This window comes from Cygnus olor, chromosome 9 (genome assembly GCF_009769625.2).
Source record: "Cygnus olor isolate bCygOlo1 chromosome 9, bCygOlo1.pri.v2, whole genome shotgun sequence".
NCBI classification, from domain to species: Eukaryota; Metazoa; Chordata; class Aves; order Anseriformes; family Anatidae; genus Cygnus; species Cygnus olor.
In genome coordinates this window covers 16,748,101-16,763,731 of record NC_049177.1, presented here as the reverse complement: position 1 = coordinate 16,763,731, position 15,631 = coordinate 16,748,101, and the positions used below count along the sequence as shown (strand labels likewise).

Below are 15,631 nucleotides of genomic sequence, written 5' to 3'. Positions count from 1 at the left end.
GAGCCCTTCCCCTCATTCAAGATGCAGCTCCTCCAGAAGCACACTGAAATTTTGTGGTTCTAATTCAGCTTTAAGTCACTCCCATCACTCGGGGCTTATCTGCCTTTATTCCACTGGGGATATAACGACTGACTGCATGCGAGATGAATAACTATTTAATGCTTGACTGTTCACCTAAAGGTAACATTTTTGTCCTGTTATATGCATCTATGCAGCCAAACCACATCTGTGATGTAATTCTGTGCTGGTAAAACAGGATGTAGTCAATAACAAGCTTGCCTTCTTCCCTACCTAATCATTTTGCCTTCTAATATCACTCTCATCCAGCCCAGAAAGAGGAAGGATTAAAAGGACACTAGGGTGTTCAAAACTATTCGTGTGATTTCATTATTTGGGGTCCTGGTTTTGGCTTTCCCATCAGACAGAGGCAGGTATTGACAGGAAACGTCTTTCTCAGGAAGGTAAGGTTGCTTGCAACATCCCAAAAGCTGGCATTTCTGCCTCCTTGTTTTACACATTTGGGGGAGGCAAGGGAATAAAATCAGCACTTGGTCACAGCAATCTCATTCAACCTGTATCAGGTTAGTAACTCTATCGTTAAACACCCTAAAAAGCATGCCAGATCTTGCTATTAAAACTCACTGCATTAAGACTTTGATTCACCTCGAGTGGTATTTGATTAAGAAATTGTGAAAGCAACATCTGGAAGATCAACAAATTTAATGCTGCGTATCTCTCAGTGAGCAACACTTCCTATTTTCTCAGGTTTTTTGCTACCAGTCTACTATATTACTGTTCCATACCCAGCCTAAACAAAGCTAAACAAAGCCTGGAGAGAGCCATGCCAGCTCAGTGAAGGTCTACCAGCCCCAGCATTGTGGAATAAAGTGTGGTCATCCAACAAATGGCACAATAAGAAAGTACGTAATGAAGCTTCTCCAGCGTCTTCCAGTTTTCCAGGGAGGTGGGTGCACATATACGGGTACAGCCATCAGTTTATGGCCCTCACTGCAAAGTCTACAGCAAAACAAAAAAACAGCTGCCCTTTCTCCCTACAGCATCCATCAACCTTTCAGATTTGTTAAAGCTCTGCTTTTCTGGACATCTTCCTAGCTGGCTTCTTAAGCTTCCCACTCTACTCCTGGATATTCGGAATTCCACTTGAACGCTTTTAACGTGCCAGAACACTTACTATTTCAATAATGACTTCTCCAGAACTTTTTTTTTTATTATTATGAATGTAATGTTTCCAAACAACATTCTTTGAGACTCAAACAGTATTGCTGTGATAACCCTGTAAGAACCCTATCTCCTCCTGAGTTACTGTTATCCTTACATTAGCTGGGAGATTTTGAGAAGAAATTGACTCTCAGAAGAATTTGGTTGAAACGAATCATTATTCACTAGGGCAAATTCAAAGCTAGCATCCCCTCTGGACAACTGACGGTTCATAGGTTTACACCAACAGTTGGAGGTGGTGGCTTGCCAGGATATGTAGCTCTGCTCAAGTTATACACGGTGATATTTGTGACTTGTTTGAATCAAATTGTTCCTTCTCTGTTTGTTTGTAATTATGCCAACAACAGTCGCAGCTGGAAAAAGTGAATTGTAGCATATATCTTCTGTACAGAAGGTGTTTAAATATTTATCTGATGTACGGCCTTAAAAGAGGCAGTTCTAAGATTTCCTGCTGCGTTGAATTTTATCTGACACTTCCGTTGAACAGAATATGTTTTCCTGAGCTACAAAGAATGACTACTGCCATCACTCAGACACTTCATGACTAAAACACGGGACCTAACACCCAGCAGCACACACCGTATGTAAACCAGCAGTCCTACAGCCCTGGCCATGGAGACCTTCTGATAGGATCAAATGCACCACCTGAAAATACTGCAAAGCAACACTTCAAGCCAAGGAGGAAACAATTCATGAAACAACAGCAACAAAAGATACCATGTGCAGGCACTGATTTTTGGAGAAACTGGTAGGTTAATCTCTTCTTATATTATTTTATACACATTTTATATATGTAATATATATTATCGTTTGAATATACCACTGCTGCAAATAGATGTAGAACCAGAGACCTCTCCCGTGTGTTGTAGCAAGCAATAGGAGGAAGCAATAGGAGGTTGGCCCCCAAAATTCCTTTCAGACAATCTTGTGCAGAACAAGTCAAATATGCAGCATAAAGTCCTTATGAGTACTGTTTTCAGATGAAGACTCTGAAAGTTCACCCATAGCATGCAATGCGTGAGACGGTTGTCATGAAAAACATTCCACATTATAAACTACTATTCTAAAAGCACCAGAGATTGGGCCAGGAATCCAAGCCCCAAGTGATATCAAGTGACTTATTATGCTATTTCCTTCTACCAAAGAAATTACATCTCGCAAGAAAAACCAAAACAGATATCTGAAATAGAACAAATTCTCTCTGGCAACTAAGCAGAAGGTAAAAGAGCAAAAAGAGGCTGTGAGGAAAGATGGGTTAGGTTTATCCTTTATACCGACACTTTGCTTCCCTCCTTGATGAGCTTGAGAAATATTGCTGTAATCATCATATCAACATTTTTTGCCTTCCAGTAATTATGTCACTGTATAATTGAAGCTCCTGAAATTGATGTAAGCACAAGTCTATAAAATATAATAAAAACCCACGGGTGGAACTTAAAGTAGTGAAAATCAGTCAAGAAATAAAAGCACTGCTTTTCTTCTTTATCAGAGTAATTGACAGGGTCTGAGGTAAGTTCTCCATCACTGGTTATCTTTTATCATGACGTTCTTCCACAAACTGAAGGCGCAGATTCAGGTAAGTCCTACAGCCTGAATTAAGAGGGGGACAGGCTAGCTGACTGCAATGATACTCTGACTTCATTTGTTGAGTAGGTTAAGTACCTGGAAAAACAGTCTAAGTCAAATACCTTACTTTGCAACAGCTAAATATTTGAAAGTTACCATAGCACCTCAATATTCCCAAGATGTAACACAAGAGGACAAGAGAGGAACTTCTGAAATACCGCCTCCAAATGTGGTCACTGCAGCACACGCCGCTCTAGCCTGGTACAGAGCCAATGGCTACCTTCTTCTGGAGCACAAGATAACCAAAATTCTGAGACAAAACATCTCTCCCCCAACCAGCGGTGCCCCACTGAAATTGTTGGCTCTTGAGCCAAACTAATAGCGAGCACAGAAATATGAACTGACAAACTGATCATCACCGAACACCACACAGCTCTCCCGGAGGACGTATGAAGAAAAGGAGCTTTCAGACCAGACAAATTAAGCACGGGGGAGGACCACAGTAGCTCATCCAACCACTTGATACACGCGCTGGGAAGGACATGATGTTGAGAAATTCAAGCCTGATAAATTTCCCACCACTGAGCCAGGAAGCGGAGGGTTGGATGAAGAAAATACCGCTTGCCACTCAAGAAGGTATTGCATAAGGTATAACCACACATCTAGAATACTTCAGCATTCTCTTGCATTTCTCAGTGGCACCACCCATTACAGGCTCAGAAGAACACAGCACATCCCTAGAGACACTTACCTCCAGAGTTTTTCCTCCCACTGGCACTTGACCCACAAAAACTGACTCACTGGGTACAGGGCAGCTCACAGCTATCTCAGCTCTTCAAGCAAACACGCAGATTTCTGTAGCCAAAACCTACCACTTTACCAGCCCACAAGGTTTTCCCCCTTCCTCTGGGTTACACATAAGCTGAACTGAGGTTCTCGGTCAGGCAAGCCCTGCCTTTGCTGGGAGGCAGCATCACACCGACTTTGCACTCGGAAGGTCCGTGGCAGGACTGGGCTGCACTAGTCAAGGGAAAATCTCCCCCAGAGCATCCAGGGGCCGTCCAGGGTGCTTAAAACACCAGAGGCACAGGCCTGTCAGGCTTACAGCCTGTTATCTTGTGCAAGACACAGGTTTACCAGCAAAAAAGGTAGCTCAGTTCTCAGTGGAGTACAGACTAATGGGGTGGGAATAGCGAACCATAAAAACGATCAGCACGCACATCTCAATCCTAACAAGCCAATATGTACAGAGTCTGTAAAGGCTCTTCAGAGAGCATCAGTTATACCATACAGCTGATTTACATTTTTCAAGGAAATAATTGAAGCTGTTCAGCTTGCTCCAAAGGCCCAATGGGAAGGAGAAAACCCTCAAGATACCTATGTGGCAGCTTTGCAGCAGCATGAGACTAAACAAATGGAAAAACCTAAAATAGCTTGCGACGGTTTATCATTAATCAGTATGAATTACTTGGCAGAATGCAGTATCTTTCAGTGCAACTTTGTGGCACCTTTCCCAAAGAACTAATACAAACACGAGTGCATAGCAAGAGATTCAGGGAACAGGGGAAAAGGGATGTCATCGCTGATTAAGTTGCTGATGGCAAGAAACAAAAAAATAACACTACAGAGGGTAGCACCTGTGTGGCTGAAAAACATGACTGGCATGTTCCAGCTGCTTCATTTGGCAAGGTTAAATTCACCACAGAAGAATCATAACCATACTACAAAACACTGAAGTCTTCTGAATTGCCTCCTCGCACCGTTCTCCAGACACCATTTCTCCAACAGTTTTATTTCAGCATTTGCCCAGATCGGATAGAATATTCTGAACTCTTCCTCTTATAAAATCACTCATCTATTCACAAAAGAGCATTACTGTTGAACATATGAAGGTATGAGGATATAAGAGAGGGGCATTATCTTTCTTCAGAGCCAGTGATATAACTGTAAAACTGCAGAAAAAGCTTCCAGCCCAGGCAACTTGTATCAAGATTACAAAGAGGCCCTTGTGCTGGCAGATCCTGGCAGAAGATCTAAGTACCCAAACTATTCCATTTTTGCAACTATATGACACGATCTAAAACTAAATATAATTTATATATAGGCATTTGGTGCTCCAAATTTACAGTAATCATCACAGCCTTTCTGAACTCTGATTTGGACTCTTGAATAGATATCAAAGAACTTTTGCTTTGACCCTCGGCGTTGGTTTTCAGAGGTTGCATGGATAGTAGCAGACCTCTTTTCTATGTTTGCATATGGATATACCTGTAATGCTTTAGTTCCCACTTACGATCACCTTCTGCAGAAGGTAGTTTCGCAGTTACATGTCTTTATATATAACAGGTCATTAACACACTGTATGCACCTTTAAAAGGAATTGAAAAGTTTTAATGGGTTTCCAACCATCACTCCGATTGCTAGTAGATTTAAACAGAGAAGGTAAGTTCCATGAATGACCAGACTGCAGACCTTGCATTTGCAAGCCTAAAAATCATAACTCCGCTTCAGACAGGCAGAGAAGCTAGCTAGAATGAGTAAAAAGCACCAGCCCAAAATAGTTCAGACTAGTCTCCACCCTGCTGGAATCACCCTCATTATTACTTTTGTCCAAACAATATACAGCAGTCCTTACATTCAAAGAATTCGAAAACGTGTGTCTGGAAAGCAATTTGACAGTTAGGTCATGCTCACATGTAAAAACCCAAATTACAAGTGCTGACAGTATCAGTATCTTACACATCCCAGAGCCTACATCTCTAGAAAAGTATGAACTTTCCTTACATAAAGGTGTTACAAAATCTACCTGCAAACAAAATAAGATCATTTAGATGTTTGAAAGGACTTTGACCTTAATCATTGAAAGAAAAAAATACAGAGAACATAGTGAAATTCTGAAACATTAAAATGAAATTCTGAAACATTAAAATGAAAAAAACAATTTTCCCATATTTGTATCGCTCCAGCTATTTTACACATTAAGTCATACAATGATGGGTATTGCCACAAAATCTGGAGCTGTATCAAGATGAGCTCTCCATGGACTGAGGACCCACAAAGCTGAGAGAGGTCATCATTACTAAAGCTTTGTGAATATTACTTGTCAAATACATGAACAATTGCAAATACCTAATCAGAGCTATCCAGCGCCACAGCATGAAAAAAGCTAAACAGCAGATATCAAAAGTTACCTCTTACATCGTGCTTTGAACCAGCCTTGTCATTAAGCTTCATACATCAATAAAGGATATTCCATGCAAAGAGTGAGGTTTCAATATTTTAGGTGTTGCTTCTTCCAAGCATTGTAATAAAATATTTTATTCTGTAGCAGCGTAAACCACTATTTAGCTAATCTGATTTGGAGGAAGTTCTCTAGTCTTAGGCCCTAATTTTAGTGAAAACGGTAATAAGCTCTTTCCATCAAATCACAAAAATATACTGGACTGACCTTCCATTGTTCCTTGGGAAGCAGTCTCACTGCCACGATGTCACCATTCAGGGCTCTGTTGCGAGCAACCACTCCATCAATAAAGATATCACGAGTCCCATCCTAGTCAAAGAGGAAGAAAAACAAATGCCACAGCAAAACGAGTTGGTATGAGGTTTAAAATACTATCATCAAAAAAAGACACCTTGGTGAGACAAACATCCTGCAGTTGTGCACAGAAATGAAATGGATTCACCAGATGCTCTTCAATATGCAATATCTTTCAGCAAATAAGTTCCTTCATAAGTATGTGCCAGCACAGTAGTTGCACAGTATTTACTCAAGACAGAGCCAAGCCCTCAAAACGTATTGTCTGCAAATTCTGTTTAGTTCCTCTACAATTACTCTTGGGAATGGGTAGAGAGTTTTCTGCAGTCGCAGTTCTTCAAGTATTAAGTTCCCAGTTCAAGCACTGCAAAAGCTATCGCTCAGAACATGCTTACAAGACGGTCTGCAAAGTGCCCCGTGCAGAGCTGCCTGCTGTTCTCCTGGGAAAGCAAGGGAGGAAGGACAAGTAGTGCAGGACAAGCAAGCCAGTCAGTGAAGGTGGCATGGACTGAGGCTGAGGGGGTAGTTTCTTCTTTAAATGAACCAACACCATATATTCCACATATATTATTTGGTGTAACTAATGTTAGAACAGATTCAAAAAAATGATGACTACAGATGCCAAGTGCAAGCCAGAAGATCATTTACTGTAACAGGCATGTTGGGACACCTTCTCTCAAAACTCTTTGTTAACATCCTTGCACAAGAGCTTCTACTAATTGTAGACACTGATTATCCACCCCAGACATGTTTGGCATTCTGCTAATCTAGATTTGGATTGGAAGATTTTCTTCATGGGGTGAATAAAGATGAAGTTTTCCAAAGATGCTAACGCAGAGGTTTTAGTTTTTAAAGGATTGCTAATTTTGTCCTTTTTGGCTTATTACCTATAGCACTCTTGCTGCTTTCATCCCTATTCCCCCGTAATTCAGTATATGAAGAAGTCCGTGCATCTGCTTACAGTACCACGAACGTGTCAAACAATGTGAGCATTTAGTTTCAACATGAGCAGTCACCACAGTTTTTCTACAGAGGAAACTTTTCATCATTTTGAAGTACAAAAAAAGAGGATGAGTTTCTTTAGATTAGAACTTCATTGTCCTTCAATGAAAAAACAGCCTCACAGGAATTAAAATCTCCATCACAACTTCAGTGCCTTCTCAGATACACGCTCCTGAATCTCAAATGCTCAAGTAAATCTAATCAGAACTACAAGTATATTCAGTCTCCAAGAAAAACTTCTTTTATAACCTGAAAACATGAAGCCTTAATATCACAAATATCTTACTCGCTTAGATACCAAAACAATAGAACAGCAGAACCCTGCCATGATGTGAAACTAAGGCCGTCCTCCAAGAGACCAAATTACTCTTAGAAAGAAAAGTAGCAGCAGCTCAACAGCTGTGTGAAAGCTGCCTCCCATGACAAGATGCAGAAAAATTGCAAAGCCTCTTGGACCAACATAATTCAAATTGGAAACCGTTCTTTTCAAAAAAGCCAGATTTTTTACACATGGTCTTATTCGTCATTTCTCCCCACCCCCTTCTTTCTGCCCAAGCTTCTTACCTAAATCCAACACACGTATAAAAAGAAAAGTTCAAAGTCACTTTTAAAGGAAAATGCCTCTTTTTTTTTTTTGTCTGTACATGCAGCTGCTCTATACTACAAACACAGGCTGGTATTCATGATGATTTGTTTGTTCTACACTTTTTTCCTGTTTTCTTTCTCCTGCATCCAAGAAAATGGAAGGCAGACCCTTTCCTCTACTCCGTATAAAAGTGCCTGATGTGTCACACCACTTAAAGCTTCGTCTCCATACTGTGCAGGAGCCTGATCTTGAATTACAGCCACTCTCGCTTAATACACATATATATGCATATATATACACACACCTGTTTTACAGCAGTCAATTTCAGTGCCTACAACAACAGGTGTAATTAGGAGTTTGCCATCAGCTTTGTTTCTTGCCTTGGGGCAAAACCATTTCTGTACCTAGAGCTCCAGGCCCATGATTCGGGGTGAACTTCCATACCTCCAAGAACACCTGCATATCCCACTTTTTCCTTCAGTGTCCTGAACTCCACACAGCTGGCCCTTCCAATCACTAACAAAGTTAAAATGGAACCGAACTACATCACAACGCAATCCCTTGCAAAAATCTCAACTGCCCTCCAGGTGCAATGGAGCAGGGCACTGGTACTACTCAGTGGCCATCTGTGAGTATCAGTGGCATGTCTCTGCCTCCATCAGACAAGAGGAAGACCTGCTACCCTTTCATCTGCTCTAGAAGTGTTCCACAAACGCAGCCCACCCATAGACACTCTACCACTCGTGCTCAGGAGTATCGTTCTTTAACTTGACAGTGTCGTCATTTCAGACATCACACCACGGAAGGCACAAGATAGGCTGAGATTTAAATGCTCGTGCCCATTCTCCAGGAGTTTTTTTAAGAGAAAGGCTCCAGGCTTGCCCCTCAACTCTCCACACAACAATGAGACAGACAGAGCACATTTGCAGCAAAAAATACCCTGGGACTTCTGCTGTTAGAAGGTGAACAGCTGTTGCATTTGAACTCCATGAAGCCGTAGCCAAATGAGAGCTGAAGAGAAAGGGGTACAGTGCCCGAGTCAACAGCAGGAGAGAAAGGGTGATTTTTCACAGCTGTAGCTCTTGCAGCATCTGGCAACGATGGGAAGTCCTGCAGAACACTAAGGCTGCAAACCCTCCTGCTACCCTCCCTGGCCACTGCTGTTATATGAACGATAAGCTTCCTGATGCATCTGTCGAAGAGAGGACCATGCCCACACCAGCCAGTCAACTCTATCTGGGTGTGATTCTGCTTGTTACCAGGACAAGGCAGATTCTAGGATCCAGGTCCACAAAGAGAAATGAAGTAGAAAGATAAGTGAGATAACCCCAGCTAACCTTCCTTTGCAGGACAGCGAGCAATCTTACTGTACAAGGCACCAGGGGCAATTAAGGGTAAGGCTTCACATGCAATTAAACTCACAGGAGTAGCTGGATTTCACATTTAACCAAGTACTTTGTAATTTCAGAGGATATATTTAACAGCTTACACTTATCACACCTCTGAGGCCACCTGTAAAGAAAGAATCTCAGTTCCTTGATCACTTACACACTCAGTCCTGCTTTACTGATGTACTAGAGAGCTGCTCTGTACTTCTTCCTCTAGTTCATGTTAAGAATCTGCTTGATGCACCCCTGACCTTTCTCCACCTCTGCGATCCCAGTCTTCTCTAACACAGGGGCCTCCGAAACATTAACCCCAATGAATAAAGTGAATGGACACTGCCACAAATTTCAAGGCTTTGAGTCCAAGCTCCAGCACAATAGTGCTGTCAGTAGCAGGGGCAACAACAGGGTCCGCGTTTCACTGCCTTGGTGCAGGCCCTGCCTTCTATCCCCCACACCAACAAACCATTTTAATATGAAATTCTCTCTCTCATTGATAGTAACACTTTGACCAAGTCAGTTCCAGATAAAAAGCTTTGGCTATGCCAGCTGTGAGGTCACCTTCCTTACTGGAAGTCCTTGAAATTGTGAGAGCCCCACTTTTCTGTCAAAAAAAAAAAAAAAAAAAAAGGAAAGAAGAGAGAAGAGGCACAAACCAGTCCCGTGTGACAGAAGTACATCCTAAGCCAACCAATATACAGTTAGTGCAAAAGCGGGCACATGAAAGAGAATCACGCGTATTATTTCTGGAATGACTTTTCAAATTAGCTCATGCAGCAGATCGAAAATGGAGAGCATATTTGTTTAGGGAAGATTAACTTAAATCAGTGGAAAGACTATAAAACTTCTGTAGCCATAAAGCGAGGGTTTACAATTACGCTATGTGGTGGTCCTCAAATCTGAGTTCAGCTGGTTTCTGTGGGACCCAGCGGTATCCCCAGTTTCGGCACAAGTAAGTAGTTCTTTGAGGTACGAAAAAGCAAAATTTGTTTGGGAATATCTGATTTAAAAGAAAATCCAGATCACATTCAGTTATTCCAACACGTTCACCTCTGAGTGACCTTTCATACACAGCATAACTCCTGTATTAATGCACCTTTACTTATGAACTTTAAAGCATTATAAAATTACACTTACTGGAGATGGAATGAAGGCTTCATGGTACTTCTTAGGATTTATTCTCAAGGGTCCCTTAAAAAAAAAAAAAGAGAAGGAGAAAGATTATGCCTGAATCTTATTAATTTTATATAAGATCAGTTAAATTAGAGAGCTGTGGGTAATACATCTACTGTGAAACACGAGAGATACATCTAAATTTCCATTATACATTTCAAGTCTTGACAACTTAGCATCCAAGCAATTTCTAGCCAAAAGGCAGTTTCATGATAGGCTTAAGCTGATCTACTACAGTCTGTCATGGAAGAGATGTTGAATCATTAGCTGTTGCTGCTACTGGATGAACTAAGGATCCAAGCCCTCCTGTTCCCTTCACACATTTTCTGCTGAGCATCCACCAACTTCATTTAAAAACAGACAACCGAAACCATTTGTTTTGCTCTGCTTTGGAAAAGGAGAGCGTTGGCTTTGCTTATTTTGGAGAACAGGAGGTAAAAGGAAAAGATGACCTGCTGAGGTTGCAGGTGCGAGCCTTTTGAGGCTCTGGCTGTTTAAGCAGTTCCTGCAGACAGACAGTAGCAATAACCCTGCGATAAAGAACATTTTCATAGATGAATCAAAATAATTTTCTAAAATCAAACATTTCAGGTCTAGAGCATTAAATTCTGCTTAAACGCTTTCAAAGTCAGTCTGTCTTAAACACATTCGAAACTCTCATCTGTCCATTTTGTCTTTATTATCTTCTAACTCAAAGTTCAAGTCACCTGCAACAAATTCATATCATCCCTCCAAAGTAAACCAAGCAGTTCCTTGCAGTCAGGCCCATCCAAGAGAAAGGGAGAGCCAAACAAGGAGTCACAAGCTATGCAAGTGTGATTCCCTTCCCAGGAGGGTCCTGGGAACTGGGATTCAGGTGGCTGCAGTTATAACTGAGAGCATTTGATTCTTATGGAAATACAGCTTTGTTAACTAGATAGCTGCCTTAATGCAGGTGTTTGCTTTGTGATGAAAAGTTAAAACTTTCTCCATTTGTGTATTTGAAATAACACCGGCCAATTTGTTATGTGAGCAGATTCCATCCATTTGTGCTTCTGAGTTAAGCAATCATAGGAACCTCTCCCAGATTTTTTTTTTTTTTATTCTGGGAAACACTCAGACAACAGGAAAATAAAGCTAATTACATGTGAAAGTTTTGCTGCCTTGAAAAGGAATTTGCAGATTTAGGAAGATTTTCATTGTTTTTATTTGCATAAGTTTGGAAACACTAGCGCCATATATTCTATATTCTTTAGGCATTATTTGAGTACTTTGCTGTGATGTTTTAATTTTTGCCTTATGTAACTAATACTAATGAGCACACTAGCCATGTGGCAAGCACAACCCAGAACAAGAAAAAAAATAAACAAAAACAAACCATTGGTAGCAACCATGGGGATACTTTATGCCTCAAGATACTTTACAAAAATCTCCCCATAGTCTTTTCCCCCGTTATTTCCCAGAATCAACTATCAAAAACAATACGCTCTTAGTAACAGAAGCTGCTATGGAGAGAAAGGAAAAACTGAAGACGGGTGGTTGCTCTGCTTGACAATGAGTCAAATAATTCCCATAGCCAGCATCTACCCAACAGCACAAAGCAGATGAGGGGATATCTTGTGTTACTCTGGAGAACCCAGTTGAACAGTTTGGGACAGCTGTCAATCAGCCAGGTGCAAATGCCTATTATGTGTGTGAAAAATCATGTTTTGTGTCCATGGTCCAGAAGGCACCAAAGGGGCTACATGCACACGAATGCCTAGCTCAGGCAAACACACACAAAAAAAGTGTTACCGTGCTTAGTGTAGTGGGTTTCTCTATTTTATATGCGCTACCTAATTATGATCAGCATTAGAACTCTTACGTCAAGTAGCATTAAAATACTCCAGCTCTTTCTTTTAAGCAAGGAACTCCCAAAATTTATCTTAGAAAGCAGATGGGCCCTATTATCTGTGCCTATGAAAATCCTATTTACAATGTTGTACATTTCACGCTGTGATATCATATCTGGAACCAGTCACTCTCCCCATCTGTAATGAACAACTGTTCTCATATGTGTATTCGGGGGTGAGGATCTGGCTGCAGAGTCTCATGATGTCACACTAATGTTATATTATTTTACAATAGCTCACGAATAATAGCTGCTATATTTATCAGTGTTTTTATGTCAGTAGGGCCTTTGTTTTGAAAAGGAAGAAAAAGGTTTGGAGGAAGGTTTCTAAAACACTTTCTGATGATTCCAGTCAGCTTCACAAAGAGTTGCCAAAAAAGTTTCTAACCTCAACTTTCTCCAGCAACATACAAAAAGGTCATGATTTCTCGAGTTCCTCTGCTAGAACCAGGACAGGCAATACTCAGACTAAGCTTCAAGCATCTCAAATCAAGCAGTGTGTACCAGGTATCCTAACACATACGCCTCAACTGGTTTGTATGAGTCCAAAAAAAAAAAAAAAGTAATGGTTCAAGTACCTGCCTGCTACCGAGGCCAACTTGGAAAAAACAGCCCACAAAAATCAGGGAAACCCCAGCCTTCATATGCACAAAGGAACAGCTCTCCAAGAAAAAAAACATCCTCTTGATGGCAACATAGGCCGAGAGCCTCTGCATGGTGCGTACTCACTCCGCCTGACCCCAGCAGCCCGGCAGGGAGGGTCTGGGAGACGCTGGAGGCGTGGAGCAGACATGAGGTTCTGGCTGGCGCATCGCAAGATGATCACGGTCCTTTGGGTCAACGTTCCTTAATGCACAACCTGACTTCATCTGCTGTGCACGGCCAACACCATCCGCTTACGTAACTACACAGAAGTTATTCAATCTTGTTTGCCTTCAGAGCAGCCTCTGTGATTCCAATTAGCCTGATACGCTTGGTGTTTGCTCACTGCAGACAGCTTTATGGGCAGGGAAGTGGGAAGTCTAGGCGCTCGTAAGCACCTGTACTCAGATCCCCTTATCTTGTGGAAGGACACTTCTGCACATGTCCCTTGATTAAATGAATCCAGGAATCCCGCAGGGCACAATTCTCCATGCAACTTACTGAAAACTGAATTATGTCAGATATAGTACCAGAAGTCATTACGGCTATTACTATTGACAGACATCAGTGCCCATAAAGATACACTTTTGTTCTTCCTTATTTAGGACTGCTTAATCTTCATGCCACTTGTTTCATCTAAGAGATCTCCCACATCCGCCAGTAGTTTGGGCTTTCAGGCACATTTAGTTGCACTGCTCCATTGCCAGGGCACAGCAGCATCCTCAGAGCTCACAGTAGGGTCTCTCCTCGCTAAGACACCTCTGATGTTCTCACGCCAGCCAGACCCAGTGTTTCCAAGATGTTCCAGGGGACTCCCCTGCTCAGAGCTGTGCTTCTGACTGGCTAGCACTCAAGTTTGCTCAGGACCATCGTATTCAGACTAGCAGGTTTCCTTTCTTCTGCAGGTTCTCGTGGAGCATTTTTGCAGGCTACCATGCCAGATTAATGCCTTGCATTTGGGGACTAAAGCAACAGGCATTTATTGACTGTCTCTTGCCACTGTACAGAGCAGTGCTGAATATTTGTCCATTCACTGAAAGTGCTTTCAAGATCTCACCTATCCTCTTCAGAGCTGCAGTGATGAATGGTCTTGAGGACATCATGAGGATGAATGAGTGAAAAATGAGAGATACTGAGCTGGGATGCCCATGATCTGACACTCAGCCCTAAATGATTAAATACAAACTGTAGAGCTTCAGCTGTTTCCCTGAGACGTGGAACTGGGTGAAAGGAAAACAGCTACAGCCTAAGAGTACATATGACTCTTAGAGTCACACAGCACATGACCTAGAGTAGACACTACGCACTTCCAAGAATCGGGGATTCTTTTGCCAGATAGCATGCAGTCACAGGTCTCATGGGACTTAGTACTCCACTGGGATTCTCAGGTAGTAGCCATAGTCTGATGTGCCTCATCTGCAGCTGCAGTCGACCTCACCAGCAGTCTACACACTCTTAATTGCACTTAATGCTGTCAGGCTGCATTACCAAACAGGTACCAAAAACATTCCTGATGGTAAGGCAAAACCTTTAGTTGTTGCCATATGCCACTGCAGCCACCTCAAATCAAATGAGAGGAAGTCCCAGCTCAAGGCTACCGTTTCTTCCCTCATCACCTGCTCCCCAGCGTGGACGCCTACGAGATTCTTTAAAAAGGCACTGACCTGGGGCCTGGGTAGCCCAGAGGAGCACACTGATAATCAGCAAGGATATGCTGTGCAGTCATTTTTCTGAAAGCTAAGAGTTGATCAGATTGGTCTTCAGGAGGGAATTAGGCTATCTTAAATGTGGAATCCTCAACACACAACAGAAATTACACCATTATATTATTATGCAAGAATTACTATGCAATTATAATAAGAAATCAAACAAAACGGTAGGTAATGCCATTTGCAGCTCTGATGTACTGATGCAAATATCAACCTCACCAGCATTACAACACAAATTAAATGTCAGTGCACCAGTGGGTGTCTGGGTAAACGATGCCTCAGCATGAGTGTCTGTCATGCCCTCGCTGACTTCCACCTGCCTTTTCCCCAGCCAATCTGACCTCACTGGGGTGCTGGGTGTGTCTTGAGCATTACATCACGATGAAAACTATTACAGATGCTGTTGTAGGAGACTCCTCTTCTCCTGCACCTCAGTCTTGCCTGCTTTTATGCAAAACTCTTGTGGGTAGCTGGATCACAGAAACGGCAGGTCCAACCCCCATTTTGCTAGATACTGGAAGAAGAATTGCTGCCTACTTATGGCTTCAATTGTGCTGCTCCAAGTGGAAGCAACAAGTCCAATCTTTGATGGGCACAGAATCTGCAAAATGGGAACTCGCTAGCTGTTCAAGGCAAATAACCAAAAGCACACAGGCAACTGATTTTCTAATACAGTGATGTGCTCTTCTGCTCCATCTACTATCTGTGCCTTACTTCAGTAAAACCACGCTGTCATCAGAGGTTGGGGCAGCCCTATGACCTTAAGGGAGCACAAAGAAAATTATGCCCATTTGATATTAATTTAGCCAGTTGTATCATAGCTTATAACACTTTACTGTAATGCCACGGTAAGTACAGCCCTACGAGACCTCAGGGACCAGAGCATTACCTGCATCTCCTTTTTTTTTTTTTTTTTTTTTTTTT

At 41.9% G+C, this 15,631-nt stretch overlaps 1 protein-coding gene across 3 annotated transcripts in view; it reads right to left on the bottom strand.

Moving 5' to 3' along the window:
• Positions 1-15,631, bottom strand: part of DIS3L2 (DIS3 like 3'-5' exoribonuclease 2) — a 192,380-nt gene that overhangs the window by 155,282 nt on the left and 21,467 nt on the right. For all 3 annotated transcript variants that reach the window (XM_040567859.1, XM_040567860.1, XM_040567861.1), the window contains exons 5-6: positions 10,451-10,504; positions 6,254-6,355 (exon numbers count right to left, since the gene is read on the bottom strand). In XM_040567859.1, the coding sequence (XP_040423793.1) occupies positions 6,254-6,355; positions 10,451-10,504 (156 nt within the window). The remainder of the gene's footprint in view (positions 1-6,253; positions 6,356-10,450; positions 10,505-15,631) is intronic.